The sequence below is a fragment of the Strigops habroptila genome, chromosome 5, assembly GCF_004027225.2.
Source record: "Strigops habroptila isolate Jane chromosome 5, bStrHab1.2.pri, whole genome shotgun sequence".
NCBI lineage: Eukaryota > Metazoa > Chordata > Aves > Psittaciformes > Psittacidae > Strigops > Strigops habroptila.
Window position 1 is genome coordinate 13,746,174 of NC_044281.2, and position 13,490 is coordinate 13,759,663.

General features: G+C 37.1%; 1 protein-coding gene across 9 annotated transcripts in view; it reads right to left on the reverse strand.

Annotated features, from left to right (window-relative positions):
* Nucleotides 1-13,490, reverse strand: part of ADAM23 (ADAM metallopeptidase domain 23) — a 71,776-nt gene that overhangs the window by 45,656 nt on the left and 12,630 nt on the right. For all 9 annotated transcript variants that reach the window (XM_030485450.1, XM_030485452.1, XM_030485446.1 and 6 more), the window contains exon 4: nucleotides 1,666-1,729. In XM_030485450.1, the coding sequence (XP_030341310.1) occupies nucleotides 1,666-1,729 (64 nt within the window). The remainder of the gene's footprint in view (nucleotides 1-1,665; nucleotides 1,730-13,490) is intronic.

Sequence of the window (13,490 nt, forward strand, 5' to 3'; positions counted from 1 at the left end):
TAAACACTACATATTTTCTTTTCCATCAGTGAGAATGCATAAGCCATGCTTTTTAACAACTAAATTGTGATTCTCTCTCTCGCACAAGTAGCTTTTCAAGAATTTTTTTAGAAGACAGTCATCGAACTAAAGAAATTGCTGTTCGTTCTTCAGTGTTTTCACCCTTGTAATAAACTACCCCTTTCTAGAAAATACAGTATTTTCATCAAGATCACACTTCTGTACATCCACATCAGGAAACAAAACAATATTTTACTTACTCAGGTCTAAAGAGGATTATAAGATACTGCAAAAGACCAGGATACAGTCCTTATTTGATCTCCTACACAAATTCTGTATATATTTTCTGAACTTATAATGAAGCCTTTTATAGATTCATGTGACCTCAGGAGCTCTATCATTGTTTCTAAATAAATCAGTTCAAAAAAACATCCCCTAGGAAGTTTGGATCAAGCTACTGCAGCATGCAAAGCTAGGCCATTTGCTGAGTCTAAAGTTCTGATATAATTTTCCAGTCAGATTCATGATTCAGCAACCGCAGTGCTCAATGCTAGTGCTGCAGCTGACAATTGCATGAGCTTGTCTAAATGCCAGAGGGAATTGTTTTCTTGCATCATTTAGCATTTTTGCCTATTCTGCAGAGTCCTGAGTTTTAATGAAACAACTTCCTCATTATTTTATGTGAAACTATTTTTCTTCTTCACTGGCAGAAAACAAAACAGTATATTGCAATAATTATATTGCAATGTAGTTGTTTAATTCTGCCGTAATCAGCAATATATTGTTTTATTACAGACTCTCTGTAACAAGGACAAAATAATAAACTGGACATCTAATTCTTGGCCAAACAACAGTCAACTTGCTGAAGGTATAAATGCAACTTGAATGCTTGCTTTCCTCCACTCTAAACAGAGATTTATCTTTCACATGTAATAAGGTCACAACAAATATTCCAGCATTCATACCAAATATGAAAAAAGTCACTGTCTAAAAACTTAGTTTATAACCTTCCTAGGAACCTGCCAGCCCTCATTTTGCTACCACACAAACGAGATAGAACTGGTTCTCTTAGCCAAGGCTGAACTATCTTGCATAACTTTAATCTCTTTGTCATTGGATCAATAGCCTATGGCACTGAATTAAATTTGGGAGCTAGTTTGACAAATGTAATTAATTGGATGTCAAGCAATATGCTGGTTTGGTAACAGCTGAAACTTTAACCTCTGGAGTTAAGTCTTCCATTTTCCACTTCATGACTGTGTAATTCTTGCAAGATTTTTGTTTGTTTGAATGTCTTATATTACCATTATACCTTCCTCTTGCACTTTGTGCTAAGGACACGTAAATAATTAATGAAGACTATACCAATGGTGACTTCAATCACTCCACCCCCTACATTTTACAAGATGTGATTGTTTGGGCAGTACCTGGATCATCTTCACCACCAACCACTGCCGACCCCTCACCCCAATATACAGCTTTCCTTTTTTGTACAATTCTTGTATTACTGAGGTATCCTCACAGGAGCAGACCACAGTTACCTTGTATATGTGGAAAAAGGCTTCTGGTGGTTTTATGTCTTGCAAAACTTCTTTCTTTTCTTAGCATTTTATTGGCATTGTTCCCTCAGAAAGACAATTCTGACACATTTTAAGAGCACAATACCTTAGAAAACTTTGGTTTCCCATCTTCATAGTGAATCTCCACATAATTGGAAGATAACAAGTCACTGTCAAAGAAAGGAAAAATCAAGATGAGAAAAATCTGAGTATTCTTTATACTGCTATGGGTAGGGTTGGGTTTTTTGCTTAGAATTTTCAACCAATTTTTTCTTTCCTTGTAAATTAGTTTTAAAAAAAAAAAAAAAAAAAAAAAAAAAAACAAGCAACTTGTATCCAGTATATGCTTTGTTGGTGCACTGCCAGCCAGAGAGTGTTACAGAAGGGGGAATTTCATTCTGCAATCTAATCCCCTGTATTTTAGCTGTATAATTAGATTATCAGCCTTTTGAATATGCAAAAAATATCCCATGGCTTTAGAACTTCCTTTGCCGCCAGTAACTGGTACTGACAAAATGTACTCAATTTTTTCCAAAAGTGGTAATGTTAAAAAAAAAAAAAAAAAAAAAAAAAAAAAAAAAAAAAAAGAGAGAGAAGAAAACCCAAAAAACCAAAACAAACAAAACACCAAAACACCCTCCCCCCTAGGGAAAAAAAACCAAAAACCAAGAAACCAGAAAAAAACCCAAATACAAAAGAACCCCCCCCCAAACAAAAATCCAAAGCCACACACACAAAAAATCATGCTGTTTTCACTTTTTCTTCTCAGATTCTTTTCTTACGTTTATTTTTCTCATAGCCCTGGCAAGACAGATTTCTGAAGCATAAACATTTCCCATACTGTATAATTTACAGTTCAAATTTCCTTCCCCCCCCCCCCCCTTTCCAACAGGATTAGCTGGCCTGTATATATCCTGGGATAATGTCAATGCCCCATTCACCTTTCCCCCCCAGTTATAATCAGGATTGCAGCATAGAGGCTCAGAGCAAAGCAGTTAAATATGTGAAGTGGGCCCATCATATATGCAAGATAAGCATTCTACTTAATGTGATCCAGATCTCTCAGCATTTTTCAAGCCTCTAATAGCCTGTATCCTTCCGCCTCTCCTCCCCCCTCCACCAAAAAAAAAAAAGGGTCTGATAGTGGTACATATATAAAAATAAAAATATGGTTGCTATGAATAAAAACCACCACCGTTATGGAAGCCTAGTCTGACAAAATAGCTCTGATGGGAATTCATGGCTAACAACAAGCACAATAATGGGCACCTAAAACTCAGATTAGACTAGAAGCAATCCTGGTCACACTTTAACTCTGGGGCTATTGGCTCATAAAATCAATTCTTCATGCTACACTTATCAGGCACTACACTTATCAGAGACAATCCTGCAGAAGCCAGTTAGCAGTGGTTCTCTTAAAAGTCCTTTTTCATGGAACTGACAGACCACATTATGGGCACTAATAGCCATGAATAATTACTGAAGTCTCATCGTTTGTCTTAACCTTAATTTTGATAGCAATATTTAATTGATATCTTTTTAAGTGCAGATTTAAAAATAAATTCAGTTGCATAAAATAGTTTTCTCTATTTGCATCATAGTAAGCTATACATTTTCTCTGCAAGAGAATACATATACTTTATAATTAGTGCAAGTGCTTGACTAAAATACAAACAATCACTTCTTCAATGTGGCAAGGTTTGAAGCTTCTAAAGAGGATTACATATATAGAGGATTTAAACTTTAAAGTGTCGATAATGTTCTTTTCTTCTTCACATTTTTCATACTTATTATGAAGCATAAGGACTGCCGTCCTCACTACTTAATGGGATGGTATAGACAAGGCTAGAGGTAACTGACACAAGTAGGAAAATGGAAAATTCTGACTAGATATAAGTTTACAAAAATCAATGAAGATGATTAAACACTGGAACTATGCTCAACATGAAAGGGCCTTGACCAGATTCAGATTTTTACAGACACTTCAACCTGAATTCACAGAGACCATCTGGTTTCCTCAAACCAATTTCGGGATCAGCATTTATCTACCCATTTCCAAATCAAGCTCACACTCTCACACCTTCTTTTTTGGCCCTCTTCTAGTAATCTTACACAACTGATCTCAGAACTTTCAGTGCCAACTAGTGTGTTTGGCATCTCATAAGACTTCCCACTATGTCTACCATTTCACAACTAATTGTCAGATTACATGACATTCACGTGATGTAAAAGCTGCTCAAAATTTCTTTAGTCCACCTTTTGCAGCATCTTTCCAGAGTTGATTTCCCCTTTTTTGAATTTTCATTGACCTTCTGTTGTAACCCAGTTGTTTCCTTCATCTACCAACATTTTCCGTTCTTTAGCTTCTCATTACTTACAACTGCAAAGGGATTCCTGATTCGGGTAGTAAATAGAGTGTCCCACATGACAGGGTAACTAACATGACATGCTTATGATGGAATATTCCTATATATATTAGAAGTACAAAGCAAAGATGCAGCAGACAGGGGCTTTTCCAGTAGACTCCACTTTTCTCATTGCTGACTTTCTAATGCTACTGTCCTGTGGGATCTGCTTGATACAAGGCACGTCAATGAAATCCTCCATACTGACAAATTCCCTCTAAAGAAGACAGAGGCCTGTGATTCATTATATACTTCCCAATCGGCATGCTGTAAACAAAACACACTTACAGTTTGTGCACCCTTTTGCCAAATGTAACACAGTATCTACCACCTAGAAGTGGGAGTAGAAAAATCTTTTACAGGGCTATTGTCTTTTACAAACCCATTCTCATATTATACTGTTAACAGGGTATTTAACACTAATTTCTGATCATTATTATGTTCTTAAGCTTCTCATGCATAACCACCAACATACTGCAAGGGCATTTTTCTCTAAGATTTCCCACAGGGCAGCAAGAATTTTGAACTTTCCATTGAACTGTCAGCTTCTCCTTAAACTGTATGCCTTTACCTTGGTAGGTACCTGATTTTTGCCAGGTACCTTGTATCAATTACTCTTATTTCAAGTATCTGTCTACACTAGCAAACATTCTAAAGAACTTACTTCAAATCATCCAGAAATCCCTCAATATATACTGTTAATCTAAGACAATCACCACCTTATTCAGGGGAAAATTGGGGAATGGGATGCGGACAGTAGGTTTGCAGGCATTTTCCAACATGGATCTGCTAGTTCATGCAACCAGTTGTCTCTATAATAAAGTTAATCTCAGTCCTGTTCTCTATATTCACAGCAAAATCAGCACAAACTAAACTGTGTTTATAAATGGTTAGTATTGAAATGTGATAGTGCAAAGAGTAGCCTAGGACTGGAAACTTCAGTAGTGGAACAAAGATGTTCCACTACTGCCACAAAGAAAAAGCCAGAATTTGGGTAAGGAAGTTTGTTCTGTATTTCGCTAAAGCTCCAGGAATAACAACAGCTGTAAAAATAAGCATAAAACCGCTACTGCCAAATTCCTCTACCAAAACTTTTACCTGTTATTAATGCTGACAAATCTAACAATAGACAGGAGAAATTATTTAAGGGGAAAAACAAACAAACAAAACCACAAATAAACAGAACATACAACAACAACAAACATTTAACCAAAATAACTTCAAACATTTTTTTCTAATATGAAAGACAGATACACAGAAGAGCACTGTACTGTCACTGGTAGGTGCAATGGGATGCTTTATGCAAGTAGCATCAAAAAGGAAAGCCTAGAACAGACTAAGAGCTCGTGTAGAAGTACAAGCGCCTGAAGAATGAGATACAGAACTCACGCACAAAGTAGGGTTCTCCAGATCACAAAGTAACTCTTCTTCCTTCATTATCATTCACAGAATGCCCAAATTTACCTCTGAAAGGCAACCCAATTTTAGAAAATGCATTTATGTTTCATCTACACTGGACTGTGTTCTGTCACCTTTCAGTTGATCCATTTACATTTTGATTTAGCAGAAATGCATCCAGTACAAATTTGTTTTTCAATACTATGAGCACTAGGAACACTGCAAGCTTTAATTGAAACAATTGTGTAAGTCATGATGACATCAGACATAGAATCATACAACAGTTAGGGTTGGAAAGGACCTTAAGATCATCTAGTTCCAATCCCCCTGCCATGAGCATATTTAGGCTGGTGACACATTAGTATGATGCTTTACAATGAACATATCAAATGGCAACATGTTGAATGAACTCGTGAAAATTTTAGTCTGCTGTGTCCTTTCCTACAGTTCCTCTCACCCTGCCTTGTCTTAGGAAATTGTTTTTATTAAGCTGTCCTGCATCACCAGCTCTTCTATATGAGTTACATTGCAGAGATGCAAAATAAGCAGCAAAGGGATATGCCATTCCCAGTAGTTGCTGCCTTGAAGACACAGGCCAGCTGCTAAGCAGCAGATGCTTTCTGAAGAACTCGCATCCACTTCCCCAGCACGTATTTCACTGCTGCTGTTTTTATTAACAGGAGAGCTGCAGTGTGAACACTGGCTTACCTCAGCTGGTATCTAACTATCTTGATGAAAAGAATTGATTTAGGTAGGTAAAGCCTATGAAATGACTAAAAGATACAGGCAACCAAGTTAGCTTCCAGGAACCTAGTACACAGCCTGCAGAAAATAGGACTACAGCTGAATTATCTTTCTTGCGTACTTCTTAGATCATCTTTATACTAACCTACTACCAAGCAATAACTAACTTTAAGTATTCTGAAATTATTCGAGCTCAGTACCAGCATCTGAGCAACACAGCTTAATTTAATTACTTAACAGAATGCCCATCTGATGCCTTTGTCCATTTGACTGACATAGTTCTGTCATTGAATCAAGTTAAACTCTGTGGTGTGGGCTCTTAGAAGCTATTTTGATGATACGCTTGATATGTCAAGCATGCACAAGCTTTATACTAGCTCCAAATGCAAATATTTCAACCTGGCTATAACAGAATCTGAGATCCCAGTAATTCACTTCAGCATTAAGATCTTGCTATTGACAAGACTGGACCATCTCAGAAAAATCTACTAGATTAGAAAAGGAACAGTTCTTAACCACTGCACATTACAGTGGTTACATGTGAGCAAGCAACATAACCTAAGAAAAGATGCATCAGGCAAGACAGCTGCTTAGTGTGTTGCCTCACAGCAAATACACACATGTAGCAATTTTTCAGGGAGTTTTCCCAGCACCCTGGGATCTGTGACACCAGGATCTCATAAACCAGTTAGTATAACTGTTTTCAATGGCCTTCAGTAGATTTCTGTAAGTTCTTCCAATCCTTTAACTCCTGTAAATAGTTTAATATATACAATATCCTGTGACAAGAAGATTTGCATTTTCATTTTTTCTGTAAGAAGCACCTCCTTTCAAACTTCCTCCTGTATTTGATACCTGTAGTTGTTACATGGAAGGAGGCAATAAACATCCTTATCCTGCCACATGGAATTTTATAGCATTGTCATACTGTCCCAGATGTGTATTTGCCCTGAGCTTGCTGTCCCTAATGATCCACCAAACCAATGGCTGTGGTTGCATCTCAGCTGACAGGCTTCCAGAACCCTGTTCAGAAGGGTGACAGATCCACACTTCATTAAATCCAGGATCAGGATTGTGCAGAAGAGTCTTTTCACTCCATAAGCAAGGGGTCTGACAAGAGGGCTAAACATTCACAACAACATCTGCATTTTAAGACAAACAGCATGTCTCAGGTTTTAGGGTGGTTTTTTGTTTGTTTGCTTTGGGGAATGGGGGTGTCATTTGGTTTTGTTTAATTTTGGGCTGGGTTAGGGTTTTTTTACCAGAGGCTCCCAGATCTCATGCAGGCACATACGTCCCAAGAGCTCTTACATTAGCACAAAAAAGAAAAAGTGGAATTTCAAACAAATTAGCCTATGCTGAGTTTCTTACAGTCTTGTTGAAATAAGCTCTGCTGTCAGTGATTATATTGATAGTGATTCTATGGAGCACAACTCCACTCATGCATTGCACAGCAGGCATAACAACATCACTTAATTACTACAGAGGAATCCAAAACTTGAGTGCTTGAAAGTCAGAGACTGCAACATTAATCTCTATGGCTATAGTTTAAAGTTATCCCCTATAAAACATACATAGAAACACACATACACACTTCTTATTCTATAAATGTTTGCTGAAGAGAAGGGGATGAGATGAAGAAAAAGGAGATCAAAAAAAGAAGAAAAAAATTAAAAGGACTGATCTGGAAAGTTGCAGCACAAATGAAAGTAGATGACAAGGAGCTAGAAATACTGCTGAGAACTATTGGAGACATTGAGCTGAGTGCAAGTCCTTGGTCAATGGCAGGATTGGTGCTGCCTTCTACTGTACTCCTAGAAGAGCGAATGAGTAAAACTAGACAGTGCACTTTATGAACATACAAATGTGCATGCATACACAAAATTATAAATAATAATATTAAATAACTGTAATATTATATTATAAAATACACATTTTACTCATAACCTTAGTGACAGGATGGAAAAGAACACCTGAAGAGAATTGTACTAAGCAATTAAAATTACAGAAACAAAATACTAAGAGAAGACAGAATAATTGAAATATTGTTTATAACAAATGCTTCTAATTTACAGGTGAACGCAGTAATTAAGAGGAAGCTTCTTCACCATCAGGTTTTTATAATTTTTTTAATTACAAAAGAAAGCTTTTTTTTTTTAACACATTAATATGTCTTGAAAAATAGGGAGATGTTTTAGTATCTGTGTTTAGTCTAAGCCTTTTTGCATGTGAAATGCCCACTGAAGCAAACGGTGACTTTTAATAGGTTGCCTCCAGTCCTAGGAGCAGCAAGTGAGGCAGTAAAGCTCTGTTATCTACAGCTGAGATGCTCAAGGCTTATTCACACTTACTCACAGTACACACACATTGTTGTACACACAGGAGTACACACACATTGTTGTAAAATCCTAACACTAAGTTCTTTGCATCTCATTGTAACAAATTTTCAAAAGCAAACTAGAGTTAGACTTGCTACGGTAATATTATCACATCTACTTTACACAGCCTGTGTATCTTATAGGATCCATTTAGCATCCTAAAGGTTCAAGCTTTCATTTAAGAAAATGTTATAAATATTTGAAGTTTCCTTCTGGAAAACTGTGACTAGTTTTCCCATTTCCATTAAAAGATAACTTTGAAAAAAACCAAAAATCAAATAGATTCTCAAGTAACCAGTTACTGCCGTATTGTTTTCTAAATTATGCCAAGAATGGAATCACCTCTGGGACTGTTCTCAAATTAAAGTCAGATCTACAGGAATATAGACCACAAAGACTACTCAACAATTACAAGCTTTAAACTGATAAATAAACTGGCTGTAATACTGCGCTTCACATAAAAATTAACTTTTTACAACGGTTATCATATTCTAATATCTCAAATATTTAAGTCATGTTACAGTCAAAAGTCGTGGGTGTTGAGGTTTTTTTCAGTTTATGCCAAAGATATAATTTTTTTTTTTTTCATATTATCTCTTCATTGAAAGGAAGAATCCATTTTCCTGGAAAGGTGGACTTCTACAAGAAAAATTACAAAGCTGAGAAGTACAGGCTGGTTTTGGCGATTCCGCACCCCGCACCCCCTTCCCCAAAATCCTAAATTTTGAGGGAAGTTTTCAGCAGAAAGAGAGAAAAGGTTTTGTCTTTGGTTTTTACCTCCTGTTTCTGTCCAGCTCAGGTACCGAATTCCCCAATCCTTGTATCTGCCCCAGCCACCACAGTCCCTGTGGGGGAAAGCTCTAGCATGCTCCAGTGCTGGAGGAGACTCCTTTATTTAGAGACTGATTCTAGACCATCGACTGAAAACTGACAGGCAATATAGCCAACTTACCTCATCACTAAAAAAAAACCAGCAAGCAGACATTTTTAACTCACTGCTTATGGTAGTATTGCTCTCTCATGTGTTTTAGTATTACACTGGAACATAAAGACTGGTAGCTTTAAACAGGACATAAGAGTTACCTGCAGAAACACTTGTCCGTCCATAGAAGGACAACTTAAAAGCCTTTTACTTTTTGGTGGAAAAGGTAATTTCTTAGCACCTTGCACACATTTCTGTATGTAATACATAAATGAAAAATTAGAAATTGTTCCAATCTATCAGGATCACTGACGACTCAATTACATTGTTACCCAAATGAATTTAAAGTATTGTTTGAGGACAAAAATATGAATTCACTGAAATTCATTAACGCTTTTAAAGGCTTTTCATATAAATTGGGCTTTAAGACAATGTTACACATTACTTGTTGCATAGGGAATTTATCGAGTTTGGACAATCAGAGCTGAATTATTAAAAATATCCCTAACTTTTCAAACGGGATTACCCCATTAGTACCATATAATCTTTCATTTTTGTACTAAAAGCAAACTCTCTAAACTTTTTCCCTGGTCTTGTCAGAAAAAGCTGCCAACCTCTAGGATAACAAATTATATTTCATCAGTTTTAACACCTGTAGACCTTGTGCAACTGAAAAGTTCATTACCCATTCAAACTCCGTAGAAATCTTACATTTGAATTATCCCTGCACACCGGATTCAAGAGGTTTGATTGGCTTATAGTTCCTTCAAGCTGTTTGTGCCATCGCACTATAGCAAGATACAAAACATCAAGTACAAAATTTACATTAACATGCCTCAAACTCTCAGATTGCCACCTGCTCTTCTTACAAAATCTTGACAGTTATTAATGCCAGTGAATATCCAATTTTCTTCACCTCCTGGTTATAAAACTTGCTGTGAAACAAAAGAGCAGCTGGAACACAGAAGGCAGGCAAAGACAGGGATTCCAATAAAGAAAACTTCAATCTAGAACCTGTTTGTAGGCAACAACCATCTTTATTTTAGCTTTATATATTCAAAGAACTTTCCTAAAAAAGGCAGGGACAAAACCAGAATACACAGACTAGGTGACATTAACTCACCTTAAAGTAACTAATACAAGTAGATATTCAATATATTCAAGGGTATTCCAGATTCTGAATACGTATTCCACATGCAAATGGATTATTTTGGCCAATAGCATGTAATAGCTCAAATCTGTGGCTCTGTTGTTCTTCTGCCTTTCCTTCTGACTAAATATTAGTAACACCAGCAAGCCAACTAAAATTCTTTATAATCCAACATAGCAGCAAAAGGCAGCATTCTGCCAAACACAAATGTAACAGATATAAGAATGAGTCTTTTCCAAATCATTGCCTGCGAGTATTTCCAATCTATGATGCTACAAGTTTTATGACTTACAGTTTTAGAGTGTTATGTCAGGTCAAAAAGTAGGACAGGTTTTTGAAGTAATGTTCTGGAGCAGAACCAGATAGAGAGTCAAATGTTTGTGAGTCAAAAATCACTTAGGAAGCTAGAAGACCCGACGTATAAAAAGTCAAACTGGTAATCAAACCATCAAAACCAGCAAGGCACTTGAACACCCTGCACCTTACATGTAGCCAGTAAGAAAATTCTTGATACCCCAAGAGCAGAACTTACTAGCATAAGGTGCACAAAAGTGATCTCCCTCTCTCTTTTTGACATGAAAGACATTGCATTTCTTGATTGCTGACAAAGCAACCTCATTTGGAAAAATATATATACACTTACTTATATATACACTTACTTTCTTTATGGACCATTTGTTGCTATATATAAGCAAGAATGAAGACCAGAGCTGGACAACAGGTAACACTGCAAGGATACAGGGAATGTGAGGGTATTGGTTTTGTGATGGATTTGGTTAACAGCCATTCAACATAAGAGACTACGACAGGAAAAGCAACCAACATCCAAACACACAAATCCTAATTAAAAGGAGATAAGAGTTCTGGTCTTTGCTGATACCTCTCGTAGGTCACTGACTGATGGGCCAGGGAAGGAGCCATTCAGGCATGGCTTTGAAGAGGTTCAACCAGAACTTTAGAACAGATAAGAAGTGGTGAACAATGTCATCATGGGTTTCCCAGGAAAGAACAAACTTATTACAGGATGCGTGTAGGGGCTTGTGGAAACGTGCAAACATTGTTATGGGATGTTCAGGTGAAGTGCCAAAGGTAAGGAAGGTGAATCAGGACAGAACAAATGCAGTAAAACGGAGCGGAAGTGGCATGAAAAGGAGTCAGCGCAAGCTGCAAGACAGTAGGTTTGTTTGGCCCAGCCCTGCACCTGATCACTGCAGTCTGTCCTATGCTTTTATTGAGTCCTACTTGTAGTATTTTTTTGTGTGACTTTGCTCTCTATTCTGCATAGGTGTGATGTGCAAGCAAACTTCAGAGTCAGTCAACAACTATGAAAAAACCTGCACCTGGAAAGACTAGGGTCTAAGTGACCAAGTGAGAGACCCCAGACCCAGACATTAATGTTTAATGAACTTAAAGCCTGCGTTAACATTTGAGTCTCTGAATGTGGGCACACTTGCAAACCAGGAAAGGACTGGTGCATGTGTTTCACTAGAAAACTTCCAATTCCCATCAGCTGGAGAAGAACCTTATCAGGCTGTTTGTATTCTTGTTCACCTGAGTCCTGTTTGCATTTATAAGTGGTGCCAGTAAAGGCAATGTTTTTTCTCTGTGATGGTCTGTGTGACCATCCATATCCTAAGCATAGTGCCATCTTGGGAATGTGTGCTCAGCCTTGCTACTGGCTGGACATGCAAACAGGAACAGTGGCAAAGCAGACCAAGAGGAGAAATTCCCTGTGGCTTAGAGACCACTAGATAACGGTTCCCTTCACAAATGCCATGATTACCCCACAGGAAATTACTCTGCATGGGTCCAACTCCAACACTCATAAAACACCAGTCTTGCACTACACTATAGTTCTTCCAGATGCTAGAGAACACCCAGTTATCTTCAAGCCTTCTTTCTCCTTCCATTCTGCATGCCATTCCCTGCTTGATACCAACACATCTTTTGCCAGCCACTCAAGACTTCATGTCACACTTTAAGACATAACTGCAAGAACAACCTAACTTCAGAATCATGCACTGATGAAGGAAAATATTTCCACTTCACCTTTAGAGCAAAACATCCAATAACTAGTAGCTAGGCAGCAAAATATGCTAATATAACAGTTCATCAAATTTTACAAATCCATAGCCTACTGCTTTGAAAAGCTATTAGATTTAATAAGCTTACATTATTCTCCCTAATAAAACTTTCATTACATGACAGTTAAGACCAAAATAAGACCTCACATGGACCAGAGGAACACATTTTCTTTTTTTTTTTTAAACCAGTATGCAATTGTTTCTGTAAATTTTTTCTCCTTTAAACATGCTGAAAACCTCAAGGGCAGCAGAAGGGGCAAGTGCACTTTTAAGCCATACTGTCCAGTATTTAGTACTGATTTTATACTTCTACCTTAAACTTTCTCAGTGTAAACTTTCAATAGCAAAAAAACTTCACAAGAATTTTTAGAAAAACACCTAGTTTTATACCTTCAGCTGGGATATAAATAGATGTGACACAAACAACTAAACTGCTATTAACCTGTATTACAAGTCAGATCTTCTAGACCTGACAATTATGTAAAATTGTCTATCTTGCTGGTAAACAGACTCTAGCAGCACCTTTCCGTACAGGAAAACTATTAGGATTCCCACTTCACGATAATAGTGGCAATAGCCTGTTTTCCAGATCATTAAAGTTGAGCCAGTATTTACAATATTCCTATACACCAACTTTAGCATGTAAAATAACATCTGCATGATAGTTTATCAAATAAAAAAAAGCACAAGAAAAGCCACACATTTCAATCACAACTGGTACTGAAATCTCCGTCATCATTTATTTGTCATGAATGATAAAATTTAAAGGTATATATGTTATGGGTGTCAGCAAGGGTGACAGTTACCTTGTTTAAAAAAGCCTAAATGTTACTTTGTATTAATAAACTTG